This window comes from Thamnophis sirtalis, unplaced genomic scaffold (genome assembly GCF_051295495.1).
Source record: "Thamnophis sirtalis isolate CommonGarterSnake01/CBP01778 unplaced genomic scaffold, rThaSir2_p1.2 scaffold_3, whole genome shotgun sequence".
Lineage (NCBI taxonomy): Eukaryota > Metazoa > Chordata > Lepidosauria > Squamata > Natricidae > Thamnophis > Thamnophis sirtalis.
In genome coordinates, this window is record NW_028261383.1 from 11,508,221 (window position 1) to 11,532,280 (window position 24,060).

Sequence of the window (24,060 nt, forward strand, 5' to 3'; positions counted from 1 at the left end):
CCTCTCATTTGTATTTGATAATTTCTGTATTTCTGAGAATATCTTTTGCAGATTTAAAACTTCCTTCTGGTGTTGAAATTGCACCATGATTTCCACCTGACAAACACTGCTACTCTAGTTTAGAAGGTTTTAGCAGAATTGAGCATCACAATAACATTTCACCTTTCTCTGGTTAAGAATCTACTTCAAAGGAACAGTCTGTGTGCTTTTCTTCTTCTTATCACTCTATAAACAAGCTGTGAGTCCTTGAAGTGCCAAGCCAGGATAATCAGTGAAAGAAATATTTTGTTTCCAATACACAAACATCTAGCTTCCGAGTAGTAGTGTTACAATGTTAGAATGTTACTACTTCTTTGTTTCTTTTTGTATCTTTTTGTATTTTAATTTTTTTTAAAAGGTCCGATTCTTAAATGAGTTAGAAAAACATCCACAGTAATGATAGAGGAAAATTTTAGTCCATAGATTATGGAGAATAGTCAAAGAAAAAAAAGAAGAAGGAAATTTAATCCATTCATTTAAAAAGGATTGCATAAATTCCATCCGTAATGATAGCATTTAAAAAGTAAGATAACCCACGGTTCAAAACCAGTCCAAATTTAATTCTGCAGCTTATTTCTTCTGTTCTCCAATTTAAATTAATTTTAAGTTTTTTATAGGCAGTCACTTTTAAAACAGTAAAAATTCCTCACCAGCTGAAAACACTTTCTCTTTCTGTATCCTTCTGTTTTGGAGCCACCCCGACCTCATCAGCCATTTGGCTGGATTTTTTGTCACCGGCTTGAAGAACTTCTCTTGGATCAATCAGGGACTTTGCGATGTCCCTGTGATCAGCAAGATGTATTCTTCCTGTTCACCATCTCTACGGGATGGTTTAGGTCCGTTTGGACCACCCAGAGACAAAAGTGGCAACTGTGATCTCAGAGCATTGAGATCGCACGTCATGTCGTCGCGACTTCGTCTCCTCCCACCTGCAGCCAACCCTCTTCAATCCATCAGCGATGACTGTGTGCCCTGACTCATTAGGCAACCCCCACTGACTGAGGAAAATGGCTCCTTGTGACGTAGTAGCCTCACCGACCTCCATTGCGCCTCCCTCCGTTCAGTCCTCTGGTGGAGGAGGCAGTTTCTCCTCATCCCTCCTGATCACCTGCAGCTGCAATCCTTCTCAATCCTGAGCTTCTGGCTGGGTCTGTGTTCCCTTCAGCTGCGTCTCTCCCCTTTCCTCTCCAACCAGGTGCTTATCCACTTGTTCCTCTGAGGTTCCTGGGCTCACTTCTTCCTCCATTCCTTCCTCCATTCCTTGCTTGGCAGTATCTTCCAGATGTTCCTCCTGGCCCAACTCTGAAATCTCCAGAGCTGGTCCTTCTTTGTGGTCTGAATAGGTATCCGAGGAAGCCATCAGAGGTCTTCTCTCTCCTTTTCTTAGCTCTGACTTTTGCCCACAGCAATCCTGTGGGGAAGAAAACAGCCAAAGTAGAGTATGTACTACCCCAAAACACAAACAGATCCCCCCTGAGAGAGAGGAATTTCTAGGGAGGGGCCATCACTTCTCCCACCAGTGTTTCCATCCTCTTGTCTTATACCTCCAGTTCATCATCAGCAAAAAGTATTTATCCTAGACAACCTCCTCCCATGTTTTTCCATCCCACCACTGCTTTTGCCCCCCCTCTCCTCCAGTCCTTCCTGGGCAGAAATCCCCCATTTTCCCAGCGTGCCCCAATTGTTGCTCCTTTCCTGCCTCACTCTCCTCCCTTGGATCTGGTGGGACAAAGAAGCTGAGCTTTGACAGATCTTCCCTGTAGAGCAGCTAATGAGAGGTTTCCCAGCAGGGAGGAGCTGAGCCCCACAGGAGCCCCAGACAACCCACTATCCCTCCGTGGCTACCTTGGGAAGACTTTGTAGATGAATTCCCCACCCCAACAATTTGGATACCTGTCGGCACTCAGGTATTTTTCAAGTCCCAAATTTTATTAATTAAATACATTTCAGCAACAGTGAGGCTTACCTGTGATGTAATTGTGAGCTGGAGCATTGCATGTGTCTGAATCTCATCTTCTGTGCAATAAATTAGGGGAGAATATTCTAGATGACGGTGATTAAAGCAGATTGTGTCCTCCCGATGCAAAATTTTCCTGCATCCCAGCCAGTTGCCTGATATATGGCAAAAAGAGAAGATAATTTATTTCTGGGGCACCAGCTCCTGCCTGGGGTGCATATAAGCTGAAGATCTCCAAGGACCCAGATGGCACAGCTGCCTGGAGTTTAACCCAGCATCTTAATTTGCTTATTATGGATGAAAGCAGGGGTGAAATCTACTTACCTTCACTACTGATTCACAAATGGGAGTGCACACTCCACCCACACGTGCCAACTCTGCACATGCGCAGGACCTTCTGCGCATGCGCAGTGAATCAAAAATGGACATGATGATGTCTGGGTGGGTGGGCAGAGCCTGCTACTGAGCGTGCCTGAGTGGTAAGTAGAACAGCAAGTGGGGGCGGGATCTGCTGTGCCATGCAATTTAGATTAGATAGAAAGCAGGAAATCCAGCTTTCTAGCTAATATAAATCGCATGTCACAGCTGATCCTTGGAAATACCGGTTCATCCAAACTGGTAGCATTTTTTACTACTGGTTCAGGTGAACTGGTCCGAACCGGTAGCATTTCGCCCCTGGGCAATAAGCAAAGTTGTTGGCTTTCTAGAGGTGCTGACCATGGGGAACTGGAGGGGACATTCCTGGGGGTGTTAAGAAACAAGTTGAATCTGTCCATGTTCCTATTAAGAGTTCACATGGGACATCATAGTTCTGTTCTTCCACCATCACTAAAGCCATTCAAAGCTGACTAGCAGAGCTATTCCCAATAGGACATTGCTCACCATCAATTTACTTTTAAGCAATGATGCTAAACTTCGGGGAAATCTGTCAATGGTACAAGACAGTTGGTGTCCCCCATATATTCCAGACATGGTAGCTCTTAATCCAACTCTTCTTTTGCTTTGTGCTCCAAACTCCCAACCCAATCCAGCAAGATCTAAGTACCAGCAATCTTGTCTAATCTTGGCTTGATCTTGACTGACCGGCTTAGTATTGTACTTCCATCTGAGACTGGCAAGCAAATTGCAAACCAGTCAAAAGGCCCATCCTAGATAAGAGAAATGGCAAAGCACGCCCGCCTTGTGGCTGAGAAAATTACATGGATATGTTGAAGCTCAATTTTTTGACACTTTCTTATCCTTTTTCCCTCTCACTTCTCTTCTTCTGAATAGGAGCCAAACAAACAGTGGCTCCTTCCACTACTGGACTTTCCTCCCTATCCTCAGGTGTGATTGTGAGTTCCCCCTTTACTTCCATCAGTGCTCCCCTGAAGGTCCCTCTTACCAAGTGAGTGGGCACCAGGATCTTCTTCAGGGCAGGATTACGGTTTTTTGGCCCTTCAGAAATTATTAATGGGACTTTTCTTTGATTCCGGAGCCCCTGATATTTGCTCCTCTGAAGTTAACCTGGATCTGCACCACCTACGGTCTGATCTAAGCGTAGTACACAAAATTGTCTGCTACAACATCCTATCTGTCAACAACTACTTCAGCTTCAACCTCAATAATACAGGGCCAAACAATCGATACAAACTCAAGATAAACCACTCCAAACTCGATTGCAGAAAATATGACTTCCGCAACAGAGTGGTCAGTGCCTGGAATGCTCTACCTGACTCCATTATTACATCCTCAAAATCCCAGAGCTTCAACCTTAAACTGCCTACCCTGGAGCTTACCCAATTCCTAAGAGGTTCATAAAGGGACATGCATAAGTGCACCAGCATGCCTAATGTCCCTGTCCTACTGTCCCCATTTATCTGTACTCATTTTCCTAATTTATGTCCATGTTTATATTTATACAGTACCTGCTATCTTGCACATGTTTGACAAACGAAATTTTAAAAAAAATATTGAGGCCAAAGAGGCTCCCTCCCATTCAGCAAATGCAGAATGTTCTTGAGATGTACAGAAAGTGGAAAAATGGGTGGATAATTTATTGTTGCTTTCTTTTCAAAATGCTGTTTGTGGAAGAGGGTCTTGTGGAGGTCCTGGCTGAAACTCTTAGGGAGGCTCTGCCATTCATACCCACTCAGTCAATGCAGAAATTCAGCAGTGTGTGTGTGTGTGTGTGTGTGTTTCACTTACAGCTCCGATAGAGAATCAAAAGTCCCACGGTTATGGCAGCCACAATTATGACGGTGATCCACCACTTGGTACCTAAAGGAGAAACATGGTTCCGATTAGACAGAGGCTGAACTTCCTGAAGTGGAGATGCTGAGCTGTGGAAGCAGTTTTCAACCTGAACCGGCCTCCAGGCAGTGTCTCCACTTCTGAAGGAAGCCCCCCTCCCGTAGGCCAGATGTAAGCACCCCGCGGGCAAGATTCAGTCCCCGGGCCTTGAGTTTGACACCCCTGTTCTAGGTTGTTTGTCTCCTTGGTTAGTTTCCATCCTCCGCTTCTTGTCCTGCCTTCAGATGCTTTGGAGAATAGATTGACTCCCTCTTCTTTGTGGCAACCTCTGAGATACTGAAACATTGCAATCATGTCATCCCAAGTCCTTCTTTTCATTAAACTACGCATACCCAGTTCCTACAACCATTCTTTATACTGTATTAGCTTCCAGTCCCCTAATCCTTTTTGTTGCTCGTCTTCTCTGCACTCTTTCTAGAGTCTCAGCATCTTTTTTACATTGTGGTGACCAAAACTGGATGCAGAATTCCAAGTGTGGCCTTACCAAGGCCTTATAAATTGGTATTAACACTTCATGTGATCTTGATTCTATCCCTCTGTTTATGCAGCCTAGAACTGTGTTGGCTTTTTTGGCAGCTGCTGCACACTGCTGGCTCATATTTAAATAGTTGTCCACTACTACTCCAAGACCCTTCTCACAGTTACTACTATTGAGTCAGGTACCACATATACTGTACCTGTGCATTTAGTTTTACTTGCCTAAATGTAGAATCTTATGTTTCCTACCACTGAATTTCATTTTCTTAGAATAGTGCCTAATGTTCAAGTCTGTCAAGATCCTTCTGTATCTTAAGCCTGTCTTCTGGAGTGTTGGCTATTCCTTCCAGCTTGGTGTCATCAGCAAATTTGATGAGTTCCCCATTTATTCCCTCATCCAAATCATTGATGAAGATATTGAAGAGTACTGGGCCCAAAACAGAGCCTCGGGGTACTTCCCTCCATGTAGATGCTGTTCCACATCGAGTGTGGTTGGTCAGCCAGTTACAAATCCATCTGATGATGATGCTGTCTAACCGACACTTTTCTATTGTATGAAGTAGTAGTGTATGTATTGTAGTCTACTTCATCAAATGCCTTACTGATATTGTATTGTATTGTATCGTTTTGCATCATATTGTATTGCACTGTATTGTATACCATATTTTCATACCTTTGTTCTTAGGTTTCCACTTCCACCTCCCCTGTCAAAATGACTTTTTACCATCACTAAATGGAGAACTAAATTTCCTGTTCTCTATCTGAAAACTTTAGATGACGTAACAGAAAAATATCCAACATTTTTGAACAATCTATTTATGCATTGATTTGATTTATTTGATTAAATTTACATGCTGTCCACCTTACCTAGAGGTGACATGTCATAACTACTCAGTTTCTCACCTCCTTCCTCCTTCCAGGCCAAGACCAGGGGCTCCTTCAAGCCCTCATGCTCCAAGTAACACCGAAAATGGTTCCTCTCTTTGGGGTTGATCTCAATTCTGAGCCAGACATAATAGGTCCCGTCTGAGTTGGGGGCCACGTTCCTATGGAGGGTCTTATATTTGACCACCTCTCTTTTCCTGCTCCAAGTGGCCCGGATCTCCTTGGGGTAGAAGCCAAAGGCCTGGCAGATGAGGACCTCCAGGCTGTCATTGATCACCTTGTGGGTCACTTTCCCCACTGGGGGCTCTGCAGAAACAGCAACAACAGGATTTTCTCAGAGTTCTCAGGATTTTCTAGAGTTTCTGTCAACATGATTTAATTCATAGGGAAAGTCTCATTTTGCCCTTCTCTGCTCCCTCTCCTCCTCTAGGAACCTCTGGGACCCTCAAAAATGAGGGCATTGAACTCTTGAGACTTATTTTTGAAAGAAATTCATAGACTTTGGGGTAACATTCCCACTCTGATCAAAATAAATGTAATGCTTGGGCTTTGATTCCCTTTTGATATCCTAAACTGAATTTGTTCAAGTTGTTTGCAGATGGAAATTGGGAAGAGAATCACATTTTAGTTCTGCCCCAAAAAGCAGAATGCAAAAATTAGATTTCCTCATAAAAATGGAATTGGATCTCAGCATTGATATCTTGTTCTTTGGTCTCCTTTTTTTCCTTTGAATAACTTTTTTTTGGGAGGGGGGGAATTGGGGAATGTTTTTCCTACTAGATTTTGGTAAATGCCCTGATTGCTTTTTGCTAGGCACCTGAAGAGTGGCTTGGCTGTGTAAGGCAGAAAAACATCAGAAGAGGAAGAGAAGGGAGGCTAGGAAAAAATTGCACAACCTGAGACCATTCAGCCTCTCACCTGTCTTCTTCACAACCTCCATCTGGTAGGAGAGGCATTTCTGTAGCCACTCAAGGCAGTTATTCTCCAGGAAGAATTTGATTCTCTCAGACCTCGCTGGATCCTTCTCCCACTTCTCCTTGACCTTCTGGGCCTGGGGCTGAGCTGTCACCCATCCGAGGGTCTCCTTGTGGAAGCTGATGAAGTCCACCCCATTGTAGCCACAGCGGAAAAACCCTCCTTTGCTCCCGTCTTCTCTGAGCTCACAGCCCAAAACCACCTGCCAGGTGTGAAGCCCTGAAATACACAAAGATTGGTGAGAATAGCCCAGAGTTCCTCTCCCTAGAGAGCTTCCCCCAATGATTGAAGTGTTTACTTCTCCCCATCCCACCAGGGGAGGGAAAACAGATCTTGCCTCCCTTCTTTCTTTCAAGGGTGGGAGGTCTTTTCTGTGATCTGGGGCTACACTTAGTCTTCTTGATGTGGGGCTAGAAGATCTGGAAGACCCCGAGAGAGAGAAGATCTTGGGGAAGGGAGGCGGTTTCCTTTCCTTTGCAGGAGAAGATCTCCCATCCTCATGCTCCTTCCAGTCATTGGTGGTTAAGGGTGGAAACAATATTGCTCCTTCTTGGGAAGGAGTGTCAATTACCAAAAAGGACCTGGCGGCAGCCACTTTTCAATTTCTCAATTGCCACACAGGAATGGCGTGAGGGGAGGGGGGAGGTTTGAAATGTCACTCCAACCCAGACCATGACACAAGTTCATGTCCAGAGATGGAGAGGGAGAGAAGTGACCAAGAAACTCTCAAATTAACATAATTCGACAACTGACGCTTGGGGAGGGAATTGTTTACTCTTTTAATTATACTAAAACCATGGGAAACATTTAGAGTTGGTTTTGCCCTCACTTGTGCCAATATGCTGTAACCAATAAAGAAGTTCTTTGAGGAAGGTTCCAGTCTCAGAATTATGATTTGGTTGGGTTCATTAGTCAGAACTTTGGCACAGGGTTTATCTTAACCCCCTAAGCTCCCAGCCCCCCCCCCCCCGATTTCTGTTCTTTGCCTGCTTGCCTCTTTTCCCATTAACCAAAGTGACAAGAGGTGGGAAGGTGAGATTTGAGGGAGAATTTGGAACTTGAAGGTAGACCTGCCTTTGCTTACCTCCAATCCCGGGGTTCAGTTTTGATAACCACTGCAGGTCAGCTATGAACACCATCTCAGGTACCACAATTGTGTTTGCCTCCTCCACCTCCATCCAGGGCACCAGAGGAACCATGTTCCTGGTGGAAAAGTTATATCGAGCGATGGGCTGGTCATCCAGGTTGACCATGTAGCTGAACTGGGGCAGCCTCTGGCTGGACTCTGACACCTTCAGGTAGGAATAGGACAGGGAGTGCCTGGAGGAGCCTGGAAGGGGAGAGGGTGAAGGATAGGATTAGGAGGGTCTGCAGCTCTCAAACAGATCAACTGTCTGCTGTACTTTGGAGGATTCCACTCATGAGATTAACCTTGAATGAAATCCTCAAGCAACTCTTGGCTTGCTTTGGAAACAGCTGGGCACATCTGAGGAGGGGTCCTTCTGTGTTCAGCCAGCTGCTTGTGGAGCTGACCCCATTGGACTCTATATGCCCAATTCCTGAAGGACCAGCAGGATAGAAGCTGCCTCCAGCTTCACTGTAGACCACAGAGTTTAGAGACCTCGGATTACAGGAAGCACCACACCTAGGAAGTCACTTCATATTGAGATTTTTCTCTTCAAGGGAGCCAACCAGCTCCAACCAGAGGCTCAGCCTTTGCCCGACTGGAGGGAGGGAGGGAATAGGGAGGAGGATGCGTGGACCTGACTTGTAAAGTTTCTCGCGTGACTTTCACTCTTTTTTAGAAATTTACTCAGACTTGACGACAAATTAAACACCAAACGTGATTGTCTCACAGGAGCCACGAATTATCTAAACCTTTCTTGTATTGCGCCTGTGTCACCCGTTCATGTTGGTAACAGGAAATAAAGCGAATTTATCGAAAGGAGACGCGTGGAAGGGGGGGGGGTGCTTTGAATCTGAAGGTCTGCCGTTCGTTGTTTACTTCCTTGCTCAAATACAAAAAGGAATTACACTTTCCCGGAGGGCGGAATGTGGGGCAGAGACCCAGGCAGGACTGGCGTCCCCCTCCTCTCGCTTTCGGCTGCCTCCCACCAGGTCGCAAACCCCTCCAGAAACTCACCGCAGCGGCTGCCAGGCACGAAGGAGCCCAGCCCAGCCCACAGGAGCAAGAGGGGCGCCTGGGACAGGGGCATCGCTCTCCGACCACGCGCCCCTTCGTAACCAGAGACTAAAAGCATAGCCAGCGGGTGCCTTCTGGGCGACTCTTCCCCGCGAAGCTCAGCTGAAGTTTTCCGCCCCGCCCAAAGTCCTCGACAGACCAATGAAAACAGCAAGAGAAGAGGGGAAAAACGGCACTGAGGAGGGGGAGGAGAGGAGAGTGGGGAGGAGGAAGAGGAGGGAGGAGAGAGGACGACGACGAGGAGGAGGAGACTGAGGCAAACTACATCTTCAGATCCCAAAGGCACTTTTTCAAAGGCAAGTGGACTTTGTTTTTGGAAGAACAAAGACCAGTTTTTCTTTTGAAAAAGCACATTTGGGACAACTATAATCTGGATGAGAATCTCCATAGACTTCCGTAGTCATAGCAACAGTTAAACTTCAACTAAAGCTAAAAGTATGGGAGACTTTCACCAGATCAATAACATTCGGACACTAAAAGCATCCCCAAACCGCTTGGTTCTAGCATCTCATCCACCACCTTAATGGACAGGCATTCCCCCCACCCACTAAATGTCACTTTATTCAGAATGTTACAACTGCAAAACAAATATTACAAAAAAATAGAGAAAACACTAAAAGAGAAAAAATGTGCATTAGAATAGACAAAAATAAAAACACATATACATACGTATATTGTCCCACTTAGGTGGATATATACATATATCGTAACAATGATAGTTTCCCCATATATATTATCTCTCTCTGTAAACACACACATATAGTATTAACAGGTAAACAGCAAAGTTAAACTTCAAAGCTTTCTGTTAACAGTCTATTATTGTATTTAAGTCTATTATTGTATTTAAGTCTGCAATGGCTTATCTACCACAAATCATCACAATCGTTATCTCTGTCTAGCTTCAAATCTCCGCATTTGATTCTTTTCACTTTTGGTCTAAAATCAAGAACTACCTCTATGCTTTATCAAAAGGAGACATCATGCTCTATTTCATTTTCCTGATTAAATAAAACTATTATATAATTTAACTACAAAAATTAATGTATTTATTTTTTCAATAACTTCCCAAAACCAAAACTTATAAAGTTGGGAGTAAAAAAAATTCTATACATTGGCACAGCGGTTTATTCAATGCCAAAAAAAATCAGATAGACCATATTAGTCCATCAAGGCTCTACCAAACATTGCCATATATCCCCCCCCCTTTTTAAATTTGGTGCCACGTTGAGGGACAAATAAATCTGATACATTTCTCCTCAGAACCCATTTAATTAAAAAAAAATACTTTATTGGCCAAGTGTGAATGGACACACAAGGAATTTGTCTCTGGTGCAGAAGCTCTCAGTATACCTATAAACAACAAGGTCATATTAGATCACATAGATTAGGCCTCCTCCGAGTTCCATCTGCCAGTCAGTGCCGACTGGCAACTACACGGAGGAGAGCCTTTTCAGTAGTAGCTCCGACCCTTTGGAACGATCTCCCCGTGGAGATTCGTACCCTCACCACCGTCCAGACCTTCCGCACAGCCCTTAAGAACTGGCTAGCCCGTCAGGCCTGGGGATAAAGATGACTTGTCCCCACCCAAATGATGAATGAATGTTGCTTACTATTTTACTTCTATGTATTGTTTGTGTCCATTGTCTGTATCCTCCCCTCCTTATTTTATGTAAGCCGCCCTGAGTCCCCTCAGGGAAAAGGGCGGCCTATAAATTCTAATAAATACAAATACAAAATACAAATACATATCATAATACTGATACCAATAAGAGGAGGTAGCAGAAAAGATGAGATGGATAATAGCCCGACTACAGCCCTACTACATGGGTAATATCCATACATACAAGACAGAACTGTGGGAATTAAGTGTTTAGCAGAGTGATGTCAGAGGGGAAAAAAGTGTCTCTGCATCTGGTTGTCTCAGCATGCAATGCCCTAACCATTCTATGGTCTTTTGTGTTCTGAGAAGAGTTTCCTGTGACAGGTGAAACCATTAAGCAGCAAGGCACATGGTGACTGTGCACTATACACTTTTTAAAAAATCTATATGGCTATGTAACCATCTTCTGCTACCAACTTGTATGGCAATGTTACAATCCTCTGCTACCATTTCTATATAATAAAACAGATTTTCCTCACAGGTTATGGGCAATAACCTATGTTATAAATCAGTATAAACCCAGAGATGAATCTAGTATAAACGCAGTACAAACTCAGATTTAGAGGGGTTAAAGTTCAGCACAGAACAGAAGAAACCAGCCACAGTAAGCTAAAGCAAATAAGTGCAGGGATATAGCAACAGAAAGAAGACTGCAACAGAATAAAACAAATAAACAGACAAATTAATAAGTAAATAAAGCTGAGACAAAGATTTCATTTGCGAATCTGAGACCACACCTGGAGTACTGCAACCAATTTTGGTCACCAACTATAAAAACAACATTGAGACTTTGGCAACCAAGATGATCAAAGGCCTGGAGACTAAACTTTATGAAGAACAGCTGCAGGTTTTGGGTCTGACTAGTCAACGTCAATGAATACCTGTCAATGAATACTTCAGCTTCAACCACAACAACACACGAACACACAATAGATACAAACGTATGGTAAACCACTCCAAACTTCATTGCCGAAAGTACGACGTCAGTAACAGAGTTGTCAATGCCTGGAATGCACTACCTGACACTCTGGTTTCTTTCCCAAACCCCCAAAACTTTAAACCAAAACTGTCCACCTCACCACATTCCTAAGAGGTTTTTAAGGGGCATGCATAAGTGCATCAGCGTGCCTACTGTCCCTGTCCTAATATTCCCTTGTATTTTTATTCCATTTCATGTATTCATAATCATGTCTATACTTATATTTGTTATCTAGTTCATGCTTGATGAAATAAAATAAATAAAAATAAGAGAAAATAAATAGTCTAAAGAAAAGAAGAATTAGGGGCGACATGATAGCAGTATTCCAGTATTTGAGGGGCTGCCACAAAGAAGGGGGCATCAAACCATTCTCCAAAGCACCAGAGGACAGGACAAGAAATGATGGTTGGAAACTAATCAAAGGCAGAAGCAACCTGGAATTAAGGAGAAACTTCCTAACAATGAGGATAATTAATCAGTGGAAAGCTTGCCTTCAGAAATCACGGGTGCTTCTGACAGAAAGGAGCTGACAGAGCTTCGAGATTGCAGCCAATACTTTTATCGCTGGGTGGTCCATTTGGACCTAAACCACCCCGAAGAGATGGTGACAGGGAAGAGTACATCTTGCTGATCTCAGGGACATCACAAAGTCCCTGATTGATCCAAGAGGATCTCTTCTAGCTGGCGATAGAAGCGCAGCCCCAAGCTGTTAAAGTTGGGACAGCTCCGCAACTGGAGGAAAGCAGAAAAAGAAAGTGTGTCCATCTGGTGAGGAAATGTTATTTTTGCAAAAGAGACTACCCAAAAAAGATTAAAGCCAAATTAAACTTGTAAAGTAAAGAAAATAAGCGGCATATTTAAGCTATTTTGGACAGTGTGTTATCCTTTTTTAAAAAAATTTATTCTATGGATGGAAGTCTTGCAAACATTTCCTACTTTTTAAAGTGAAAGTATTGGCTTTTCTTCTACTACTTCTTTTTTTTACTTATGGATTAAATCTTTTTTGTATTTTTACAATACTGGCTTGGATGGGGTTTTTTTCTTTTTATTTTGTTCCATTTAAGAGCTTTGTTTCTTCTAAGCTTGGAATGCAAAGAAGATAGAAAAGGAATATAAAGAGAGCAGTAACATCAGAGAGAAAAGAAGTTACACTGCCACTTGGAGGTTGGAGGCTGAGTTCTGGAAATATTGTTTTCTCTCTCTTCTCTTTGATCATTTTGATCTTGTACTTCAAAGGTTTTAGCTTGTAAAGAGATAAGAAGAGTATGGGCTGTTTATGCAGGTGCTCTTTGGATGTTTTTTTTTTTGGCAGCTGGAGACAAGTGAAAAACAAAGCTTTGTTTTCCAACTAGATTGGCAGTGTTTACTAACTGGAAAATGGCATAATACCAAGAAGAAACCATAACAGTACAACAGATTATGTTTGAAATTCAAAAATTATTAGAAACAACAAAGAGAATTGAGAAGAGATTGGAAAATATAGATGGTAATACAGCAAAATTTGATCAAATTGAAGATAGCCATCAAATGGGGAAAGTGGAGGTTAGAACGAAGAGGAAAGATAATTGTGGATATTGACAGTGATCTGAGCGTGATTGGAAATGGAAAGAATGGAACATGGAAAGGAAAGAGAGATGGAAAGGAGCTCTACCCCAGATTCAAGGTATAAAAGGAGAAAAAAGAAGAATTGATGGATTCAAGGAGAGAAACTTTGACAAAAGCACTACTGATAACCAAAGATAAGCTGATTAAAGAAACTGATGGAGGCTTTCGAAAATTTATAAGATATGCAAGAAGCAACAAGTTGCGAAGAGAAGTCCACACAAATTTGATTAAGGAAATAACCAGAAGATTAATTCCACATAAGGCAAAAGAAATAAGACTGTACTATTACTGGAAAGACACAGGTTGAGATATGAAAACTATTAACAAAATACTAGCTAAATTTAGTTAAAATTAGAGCATTATGCTAAAAATGAAGTGATAATGGATATAGTTAGATAATAATTGATAATGATATAATGTATACATATGTATTGGTTTGACAAGAGGAAATTTGGTATAAATTTTAAATGGTGACCATGAAAAGAAGTTTAGGAACTGTGTTATTTATGAAAGCCTATATTATTGAAATTGGATTTATTATGGATATAGTTAGATAAATAATTGATAATGATATAATGTCTGCATATATATTGGTTCGACAAGAGGAAATTTAGTATAAATTTTAAATGGTGACCATGAAAGGAAGTTTTGAAACATGTATGAAAGCCTATAATATTGAAATTGGATATAAATTGTAAACAGTGATTAAGAAAGGAGGTTTAGAAACTTGGTTATCAAACACAATTAATTTTTATTTAGAATGTTTGACAAGGATATGATGTTGTTGGATGATATTGAAAATAGATAATGGTATGCCATTATGTGGTTTTGCTTTGAAGTTTGGAATATTTGTTATAAAGGGACATTAAAACAACTATAGTCATATGAAGGATGAGGTATGATGATAGCAATTTATATAAATATATTTGATGTAAAATATATAATTTGATATGAATCATAGGTGATGTCTGTGGAAGGGATGCAGGAAAGTTCTTTGTAACCAATTGACACACTTTTTACAATTTGGAATGGAATATGTTTTTTGGTGTTTGTTGTGTCTTGTTTGTTTGAGTTTATTCAAAAATTAAAAAAATTAAAAAAGAAATCATGGGTGCTTCCATCACTGGAGGTTTTTAAGAGATTGGACAACCGCTTGTCTGAAATGGTATAAGGCCTCCTGCTTGAGCAGAGGCTGCAAGATCTCCAAACTCCTCCCTCGATCCTCAAAAGGCAGCTCTTCAAACAAATCAACCCTCTGCTGTACTTTGGAGGATTCCAGTCATGATATTAACCCTGAGTAACCCTGCACCACGCGCAGAAAAGCCAGTCATATCCAGATTTTTCCTCTTCAAGAGGAAGCTGATTCGAGGCTCAGCCTTTGCCCGACTTGGGGGGGGGGGGAATAGGGAAGAGGAGTCGACCTGACTTGGAAACTTTCTCCCGTGACTTTCACTCCTTGTTTAGAAATTTACTTAGAATTGACGACAAATTAAACACCGAATGTTATACTGTCCCACAGAAGCTACGAATTATTCAAACCTTCCTTGCATTGCGCTTGTGTCCCCCCGTTCATAAGTCGATAACAGGAAATAAAAAACAATGGAAGTGAATTTAACAAAAGGAGACGCTGGGGGGGGGGACTTTAAATCTTGGACGCTCCCCGTTCATTTTCACTATGCACAAATGACAGAACGGAGAAACTCCGGTTTGACAGCTCTTTATATAGTAGCTTCCCTAGGCGACGCCTACATTGACCGACCAATCCTGTCATCGGGTGGAGATGATTGGCACCTCGCGTTTGCCTTGGCGCAGACACAACACTGAGTCAGTCTCTCTCTCTCTCCCCCTCCCTCCCTCCCTCCCTCCCTCCCTCCCTCCCTCCCTCCCTCCCTCCCTCCCTCCCTCTCTCTCTCTCTTCTTTGCTCAAATACAAATAGGAATGGATTGCAAAGTAAAGTACACAAAGTTATTGAAGGAGGGTGAGCGAAGGACTAGGGAAGAGAAAGGATCTTGAGACGGAGGGTGAACGTGGAGGAAGAGACCCAGGCGGGACAGGAGTCCCCCCTCCTCTCGCTTTCAATCTCCTCCCACCAGGTCGCAAACCCTTCCAGAAACTCACCGCAGCGGCTGCCCGGCACGAAGGAGCTCAGCCCAGCCCACAGGAGCCAGAAGGGCGCTCGGGGCAGGGGCATCGCCCTCCGACCACACGCCCCTTCGCACCTACGACTGAAGACCTCGCTTTGCACCCAGAGATTGAAAGCGCCGCCCACGGTTGTCTTGCCTGACTCTGGAGCTCTTCGCCTCCTCCGCTCGGAGCTCAGGTGAAGTTTTCCGTCCCGCCCAAAGTCGACACAGTCCCCGCCCAAAGTCAAACTAAAGAGCAACAGAAGGGGAGTGGGAAACCTGCACTGAGAAGGGAGAGGGGGAAGAGAGAGGAGGGGGCAGAGGGCCAGGATGGGACTTCCCCAACCCCCTGGAAGAAGCCCCCCATCTGCTGCTCCTCTCCACTGAAGTTAACTTCCACGAAGTTGCTAAACACGGCCCTTCTCAGAAGCTCTGGAGATGAATATCTACACCGTCCCTCCATCCGTTGCCCTTTTCTTTTGCGCTCGGGAGGCTTCAGGAAGCTCATGAAGCCTGGGGGGGGCTCCTTTCGCCCTCCCCAGGCTCCTATAAAGCCTCTGGAGCCTGGGGAGGGCGAAAAATGGCTTTAAAAAAGGATAAACTCAGCTGGCCAGCAAACGCATGCACGCTGGCCAGCTGATAGGGCAGCGCCTCACGTGCCCTGACAAATGGCTCCGCATGCCACCTGTGGCATGCATGCCATAGGTTTGCTATCACTGGTATAGGTGGTACCTTGCTCAATAGTAGTAACTGTGAGAGGGATCTTGGAGTCCTAGTGGACAACTATTTAAATGTGAGCCAACAGTGTGCAGCAGCTGCCAAAAAAGCCAACACAGTTCTAGGCTGCATAAATAGAGAGATAGAATCAAGATCATGTGAAGGGTTAATACCACTTTAAAATGCCTTGGTAAAGCCACACTTGATTTGGTCGCCATGGTGTAAAAAGATGTGGAAACTCTAGAAAGAGTGCAGAGAAGAGCAACAAAGATGCTTAGGGGACTGGAGACCAAAACATATGAAGAACGGTTGCAGGAACTGGGTATGTCTAGTTTAATAGAAAGAAGGACTAGGGGAGACATGATAGCAGTGTTCCAATATCTCAGGGGTTGCCCCAAAGAAGAGGGAGTCTATTCTTCAAAGCACCTGAGGGCAGGACAAGAAGCAATGGGTGGAAACTAATCAAGGAGAGAAGCAACTTAGAACTGAGGAGAAACTTCCTGACAGTTACAATTAACCAGTGGAACAACTTGCCTCCAGAAGTGAATGCCCCAACACTGGAAATTTTTAAGAAGATGTTGGATAACCAATTGTCTGAAGTGGTGTAGGGTTTTCTGTTTGAACAGTGAGTTGTACTAGAAGACCTCCAAGGTCCCTTCCAACTCTATTATTCTGTTCTATTCTATTCTATTCTATTCTATTCTATTCTATTCTATTCTATTCTATTCTATTCTATTCTATTCTATTCTATTCTATTCTATTCTATTCCATTCCATTCCATTCCATTCCATTCCATTCCATTCCATTCCATTGTCAACCACCAGACTGGAGGTGGGCAGAAACCTTCAAGCCTCAAATTCTCCCTCCACTCTTACTTTCTGCCTCTTGTCAATTTCATTATCAGGAGATGGAAGAAGCATAATTTTCCAAAAGCCCAAAGGTTTAGGAAAAAGCAGCTTTGGGACAACCATGCCTGGATGATTGAGAATCTCTGAAGCAGACAAAGAATAGAAAGTGGGTGGCTGAGAGCTTGGAGGGTTGTGATGAGCCCGGTGGAAAGTCAGCTAAAATGTACAGTAGTTGAGGGCCAATATCCAGAAGAATCAACTCATGGGGCCCTTGCAAGGTTGAGAACACTGTAAAAAGCCTGGTGGGGTGGAAAGATTTTGATTGATTTGATTTTATTAGGTTTGTATGCCACCCTATTCCCGAGAGAACAATAAAAAAGGGAGGGGATACCCAAAAAATAAAATAAAAAACAGCAATTTAAAATTCTACAACAGCCTTAACCTCGAATGGGGCTGGATAGTTCAACAGCCCCAGGCCTGCCGGAACAGCCAGATCTTAACTGCTTTGCGGAAGGCTGGAAGGGTAGTGAAGGTCCAGATCTCCACGGGGAGATCGTTCCAGAGGGCCGGAGCAGCCACAGAGAAGGCCCTCCCCCGAGGAGTCACCAGCCAACATTGGCCAGCAGATGGAATTCGGAGGAGGCCTAGTCTGTGGGATCTGATAGGTCTTTGGGAGGTGACTGGCAGGAGGTGGTCTCTCAAGTACCCAGATCCAATACCATGTATGGCTTTAAAAGTAATGACTAGCACCTTGAAGCGTGTCCGGAGACCAATGGGCAGCCAGTGTAGCTCGCGGAGGATAGGTGTAACGTGGGTGTACCAAGGTGCACCCACAATCGCTCACACGGCTGCGTTCTGGACAAGCTGAAGTCTCTGAACACTCTTCAAGGGCAGCCCCATGTAGAGCGCGTTACAGTAGTCCAGTCTTGAGGTGACGAGGGCATGAGTGACTATCCGAAGGGCCTCCAGGTCCAGGTAGGGCTGCAATTGGTGCACCAGGTGAACCTGGGCAAAGGTCCCCCTGGTCACAGCTGACAGATGATGTTCTAAAGTCAGCTGCGGATCCAGGAGGACTCCCAAATTGCGGGCCCTCTATGAGGGGCATATAATTTCACCCCCCGGGCTAAGAGATGGAACAGCTGGACCATCTTTGGGAGGGAGCATCAATAGCCACTCGGTCTTATCGGGATTGAGCGCAACCTTGTTCGTTCCCATCCAGACCCTGACAGCCTCCAGGCACTGGCACATCACTTCTACCGCTTCACTGAGTTGGCACGGTGCGGACAGATACAACTGTGTATTGTCCGCATATTGATGATATTTAATCCCGTGCCGGCATATGATCTCACCCAGCGGCTTCATGTAGATGTTAAATAGGAGGGGGGACAGGACCAAACCCTGCGGCACCCCATAATTGAGGGGCCTAGGGGTCGATCTCTGCCCTCTGACCAACACCGACTGCGACCTGTCCGAGAGGTAGGAGGAGAACCACTGAAGAATGGTGCCTCCCACTCCCACCTCCCGCAACCGTCGCAGAAGGATACCATGGTCGATGGTATTGAAGGCCGCTGAGAGGTCAAGAAGCACAGGATAGAGGAGTGACCCCTATCCCTGGCTCGCCAGAGGTCATCGATCAGCGCGACCAAAGCAGTTTCCGTGCTGTAACCAGGCCTGAAACCGGACTGAAAGGGATCCAGATAATCGGTTTCATCCAAGGACCGTCGGAGTTGAAAGGCCACCACTTTCTCAACAACCTTCTCAACAAAGGGGAGGTTGGAGACTGGACGATAGTTACTCAAGATGGCTGGATCCAGAGAAGGTTTCTTCAGGAGAGGTCTCACCACCACATCCTGTCCCCCTTGGAGCTGTCCTAAGGGATGGAAAGGGACTCCGGATGCTTGTGGAAGTATGCGACAGGGGAGAGGAGGGGGAGAGGTGGGACTTCCCCAACCCCCTGGAAGAAGCCCCTGAACTGCTGCCCTTTTCCAACTGTAGTTTAGTTCCATGAAGTTGCTAAACACGGCTCTTCTCAGAAGCTCTTATGATCAACATCTGTACCCTCTCTCCATCCGCTGCCCTTTCATCCTTTCTAGGAGCCTCTTTTGGTGGTTTCAGGCTCTGAGGTTGGTGCAGCACCAACAGATGTGCAATTGTGCAGGTGTGTAAGGCAGGGGAAAAAGTATAGTGCATAAAGATGCTTCCCCCCACATATCCTGCCCATTCCTTGGAAAGTAAATCAACCATAGTGGGGTTGGGGCAGGGGTGGGTTCCTGCCAGTTCTAACCTCTTCTATAGAAGAGGTTCCAGAAATCTACAATGCCGTTTAGAACCGGTTCCAGCTCCCTCCCCCCGCCCGTCTGCACATCATCAAGAGGAAGAGCAAGAGGAGGAATTCTGGGAGTTGAAGTCCACAAGTCTTAAAACTGTCAAGTTTGAACACCCCTGGAGTTTTTTTCTAAAGGGTTAGGGGTGCAAGGGTCTTGTAACTTGACAGCTTTAAGACTTGTGTGCTTCAAATGCCAGAGTTCTTGAGCATGACTGGAGGAGGAATTCTGGAAGTTGAAGTCCTCAAGTCTTAAAGTTGTCAAGTTTGAACACACCTGGGTTGTTTTTTTTTTTTACTAAAGGCTTAGAGGTTCTAAAAAAATTTAAACCCACCACTGGGTTGAGGGGATTGTTCCTGATACCAGGATCTTTCCATTCTTTGGGGCTATTTGAGCCTCCAAGCACAGGGATTTCTTGGGGGACGGTGGGCAGAAAAATGCTTTGTAGATGGTGGCAAAATCTCAAGGCAGCCCCAAGGGGAACATTCTCTTGGAGGTCCAGGAGACTCTCTTCCAGAAAGGAAGAAAGCAGCCAATCCCCTGGCTGAACCACTGAAATCCCATCACTGGATCATTGTCTGAGGGGGGAGGCAGGATGGTGGTGGGATGAGGTAAGGAATGGCTTTTCCGCAAGGGGCTAAACCCTAGGAATGGAGCAGAATGAAAACACAAAATTAGTGTTTCAGAGTTTGAGGGAGTGCCACAAAGAAGAAGGAGACAACCTCTATTTCCAAAGCCCTAGAAGGCAGAGCAAGAAACAATGGGTGGAAACTAATGAAGGAGAGAAACAGGCTGGAGTTAAGGAGAAACTTCCTAACAGCAAAGACAAATACAGTGGAACAACTTTGCCTTCAAATGTTGTGGGTCCTAGTGTTATGGAGGTTTTTAAGAAGAGATTGGACAGCCACTTGTTTGAAATGGTATAAGGTTTCCTGCTTGAGGAGGAGGTCGGACTAGAAGACCTCCAAGGTCCCTTCCAACTCTTATCATTCTATTCTATTATGTAGTAGAGCCTCAGGTGGGTGAAACATCATAAAGTGGAAGACACACCTGCATGTCTTTCCGAGTCAGCAGTCCTGCTTTCGTCCTGACTGCACATTCATTTGCAGGCTGGTGGCATCAATGGTACCTTTGGACCCACAGCTGACCAAGCACCCCCTGCCTCTCCCCTCTGGCAGATGTAACTGAGAAAAGAAGGTCCTTCAAAGGATGCAATGAAACCAGGGTGGACTTTGATTGGAACCTTCCAAGGTCACGTTCTACCTTAGCGAACTGGATGAAGAAATTGCAGGGGCTCTATGGACCAACATTTGGGGTATAAAGGGCCATGACCCGTCAAAACCGCGGTCCACAAAAGCGCGATCGACGAAAGCGCGCATTTGACGTCATCACAGCGCAACGAAAAAAATTAAAAATTGAAATAAAAATAAAATTAAAGCAAGCCGATTCACATAAAGGTAAGGGTTAGGGTTAGGTTTAGGTTTAGGGTTAGGGTTAGGGTTAGGGTTAGGTTAAGGGTTAGGGTTAGGTTTAGGGTTAGGGTTACGTTTAGCGTTAGGTTAAGGGTTAGGGTTAGGTTTAGAGCGTTAGGGTTACGTTTAGCGTTAGGTTAAGGGTTAGCGTTAGGTTTAGCGTTAGGTTAACGGTTAGGTTTAGGGTTAGATTTAGGGTTAGGTTAAGGGTTAGGTTTAGGGTTAGGTTTGGGGGGGTTTAGGGTAAGGTTTTCGCTTTATTTTTACATTTTTCGATCACAGGGCGATGTTTTCGTCACGCTGTGATGACGTCAAATGCGCACTTTCGTCGACCGCGATTTTGTCGTCTGCGGTTTTGTGGTGGAACCATAAAGGGCACTGGTTTCACCTAGTGGAAATATATTCATTGTGGGGCCAAATTGATCTGAGACTCTTACTATTCTGCCTGCTTTGGTGATTAGAATTTCAGATCTTGTTGTTGGCTATTCCTGGGCTTGGACATGAGATCTGGGGGGATCTACCTGATCCAAGGGAGGCTTTTTTTTTTTACATGGGGAGGAAGAATATAGGAGGGGGGCATTATCACGGAGGGGTCCAGAAGATTCCTGGGACAGCAGGGAGTGGTTTGCAAAGCTTTGGGAATGGTGAGATACAAGGGAACAGGTGGAGCAGGTAATCCAGCAGGGACCACCTCTGTTCAGCCACTAGTTCCTTGAACTTTTCATTTTGCTGCTTCAGATGTTTATTACTCTTCTGCAAATTGGAGATAATTTTTTTCCCTCCACTTGCTGTGGGAGCTCTTTAGAATTGACACTCCCTTCACACCGATACTTTCCCACACCTGTTTGTTAGGCCCATTCTTTAACTGATTGTCTTTTAAATAGGTGTACTGAAGTTTCCTTCCTCGGGAAACTGGTTCTTTGCAGATTCTTTTGTCCGATTGCTCCATAAACAATTATTTGTAATGATTTTTTGCCATATTTTTGTACCACAATAATTCTGGGATTGCCTGGAGAAAACTTGCATGCAAGGCCAATAAGCACACAGGATAGGTGAAAATGAGGGTGATTTTTATTTAAAAGAAGCAAAATCCAAAGTGGAACACCCCCACTTCATAATGGGTTGCCTTTTACAGTTTTGAAAAGCACAAATTGCCAAGAACCAGTCATGAAAACACATATTATAATACACCAATCATTATGAACAATGTCTTACATACTGTACCAATGTTCCCTCTATTTTTTTTTCAGTGTGAGTGGAAAAGCATAGTGTTTGAGCGGGAAACATATAGTGTTTGGTAAAATGTTTGCACATTTTCATGCCTGAGCACCTGAATTTTTTTCACAGTTGTCACCTAAGACAACAACGAAATCAGTGTTATTTGAAACTTAAAAGTTATGTTTATTCAAGGGACCCGCTTAATCAAAAAGTGTTATATAACATCAGTATCACTTATAATACTGCACGTCTGCAATATTAAAATACTTGTATAGGGGATCCCCTGGATCCCCTGAAGAGATCAAATCACAACCAGTCTGCCACCTTCTTGGTATATTGCTTTTATTTTCATTGAGTTTTTAAAAATGAGCATTATTTCATCCTTTTTTCTTTACTTTTGATTGGTATCTGCAAGTTGTGTTAATTCTGTTCATACATATAATATAAATGAAAAACCCCTGGGAACCAGCAAGGGTGAGCAAGAGAGAGCGGGAGATGCCCGCTTTCTCTCCCCCGCCGCCTAAGTCCAGCGGCGCAACCAACCACAGACCAAAACTTTCCCTGCCTCCGCCCCCAATAGTGGAGAGATATAACTTAGGTGACAGAAATCAGCCTGGGTGCTCCGCAGCTTGGAGCAGAATCGGCAGGGACTCCGTCATGCAAAGAAAGCCCAGGAGCGCGAAAGTTAGCACCTCTCATCTAACGGGAAGCGTGACATTGAAAATCACTGCGGGCACTTGGAAACTGCTGCGTGGTTTTTTCATGTTATGTGCGTAGCTGCGCATGCGCGCTGTCAGGCCTGCAATAAAAATACAATGATACAATAGCAGAGTTGGAAGGGATCTTGGAGGTCTTCTAGTCCAACATCCTGCCTAGGGAGAAAACCCTATACCATTTCAGACAAATGGCTATCCAACATCTTCTTAAAGACTTCCAGTGTTGGGGCATTCACAACTTCTGGAGGCAACTTCTGTTCCACTGATTGTTCTGTCAGGAAATTTCTCCTCAGTTCTAAGTTGCTTTTCTCCTTGATTAGTTTCCACCCATTGCTTCTTGTTCTACCCTCGGGTGCCTTGGAAAATAGTTTGACTCCCTCTTCTTTGTGGCAACCCCTGAGATATTGGAACACCGGGAGGGGGAAATAGAAAGGAGTAGAATTGCGGAATGTGTTGTTGTCATTCCTTTCTAGAAGCCCAAGGTCATCTTTTGTCTCCGCAACTCTGCACCTGACCGGAACCAGCTGGGTGGAGATGCCAGTGTGGCCAAAGAAGAAGCAAGATCACATGAAATATAACTACAGCTTTACAAAGCCTTAGTAAGACCACACTGGGAATACTGCATCCAACTTTGGTCACCACATAAAAAACAACTTAGAGACACTGGGAAGAGACACTAGAGAAGAGCCACAAGGATGATCCTGGAGCTGGAGGCCAAAACCTATGAAAACCTATGTTTTGGGAATTGGATATGACTAGTTTAGTGTGGGGGGGGAAGGATTAGGGGTAATATGATAGCAGTGTTTCAATATTTGAGGGGGGCTATAACAAAGAAGAGGGGGTCAATTTATTTTCCAAAGGACCAGAAGGCAATACAAGGAATAGTGGATGGAGACAAAGTGGAAGTAAGGAGAAACATCTTAACAGTGAGAACAATTAACCAATGGTCTAGAGCTTGCCTTGAGAAGTTCTGGGTGCTTCATCACTGGAAGCTTTTTAGAAGACACTGGACAGCCACTTGTCTGGAAGGAATGCTATAGGACAGTGATGGCAAACCTTTTTTGGCTTGTGTGCCAAAAGCAGGGTGAGCGCAGGGGGTCGTGTGCAGGCGTGCCACAACCATAAAGCTATGTGCATGACCCCTGTGGGAAGTTATCATCCAGCCCTCTCCCAGAAAAATGAAATATCCTAGGAAATATTGAAAAGGCAAAATATTTCTCTGGATGTGAAAATAAACATGTTTTAAAAGACAGAATAGTTGCCTGTAGCTTCCTGCCCATCCCCACTGTTAATGGGCCATTGAGAAGGCCAGACTAGCCACTTTTACATAATAAAGACTTCTCCACTGCAGCCCCTGAAGGGATGGGAGTAAAGGCATGATAATATTGGAACTTTACTCAACTGAGCACATGGCATCTGAGAACTCATCCATACCTGGAGCCAAACACAGCCTAGAAAGTAGCCCCTGCATGGCCCCATGGGAGTCTGACAACCAATCAGAATACATTTCTTACACAGGAACAGGAAACAGAGCGGTGGGACTGAACAGGTTATAAAAAGCCTAGCAAG

The 24,060-nt window shown here is 44.2% G+C and overlaps 1 protein-coding gene across 3 annotated transcripts; it reads right to left on the reverse strand.

The window, feature by feature from the left end:
• Nucleotides 1–484: 484 nt before the first annotated feature.
• Nucleotides 485–15,341, reverse strand: LOC106552346 (zinc-alpha-2-glycoprotein-like). Of its 3 annotated transcripts, none has more exons than XM_087711270.1 (7): nt 15,192–15,341; nt 7,710–7,955; nt 6,569–6,844; nt 5,669–5,956; nt 4,184–4,255; nt 2,006–2,151; nt 485–1,450 (listed from the first exon to the last, which is right to left on the reverse strand). In XM_087711270.1, the coding sequence occupies exons 1-7, from the start codon at nt 15,262–15,264 to the stop codon at nt 1,166–1,168; spliced, it is 1,386 nt and encodes a 461-aa protein (XP_087567396.1). In that variant the 5' UTR covers nt 15,265–15,341; the 3' UTR covers nt 485–1,165. The 3 variants fall into 3 exon arrangements, with proteins under 3 accessions (XP_087567396.1, XP_087567395.1, XP_087567397.1); XM_087711269.1 differs by lacking the exon at nt 15,192–15,341 and adding an exon at nt 8,769–9,011; XM_087711271.1 differs by lacking the exons at nt 4,184–4,255; nt 15,192–15,341 and adding an exon at nt 8,769–9,129.
• Between the last annotated feature and the right edge of the window lie 8,719 nt (nt 15,342–24,060).

What these genes read in the sequence shown, in the direction of transcription:
- LOC106552346 (XM_087711269.1), bottom strand. Translation starts at nt 8,886, where the DNA reads ATGCTTTTAGTCTCTGGTTACGAAGGGGCGCGTGGTCGGAGAGCGATG. An exon ending in GGAGGTTGTGAAGAAGACAG is followed by an intron (nt 5,957 to 6,568) that starts GTGAGAGGCTGA and finishes CTGTTTCTGCAG; the next exon opens with AGCCCCCAGTGGGGAAAGTG. An exon ending in GGCCTGGAAGGAGGAAGGAG is followed by an intron (nt 4,256 to 5,668) that starts GTGAGAAACTGA and finishes TTTCTCCTTTAG; the next exon opens with GTACCAAGTGGTGGATCACC.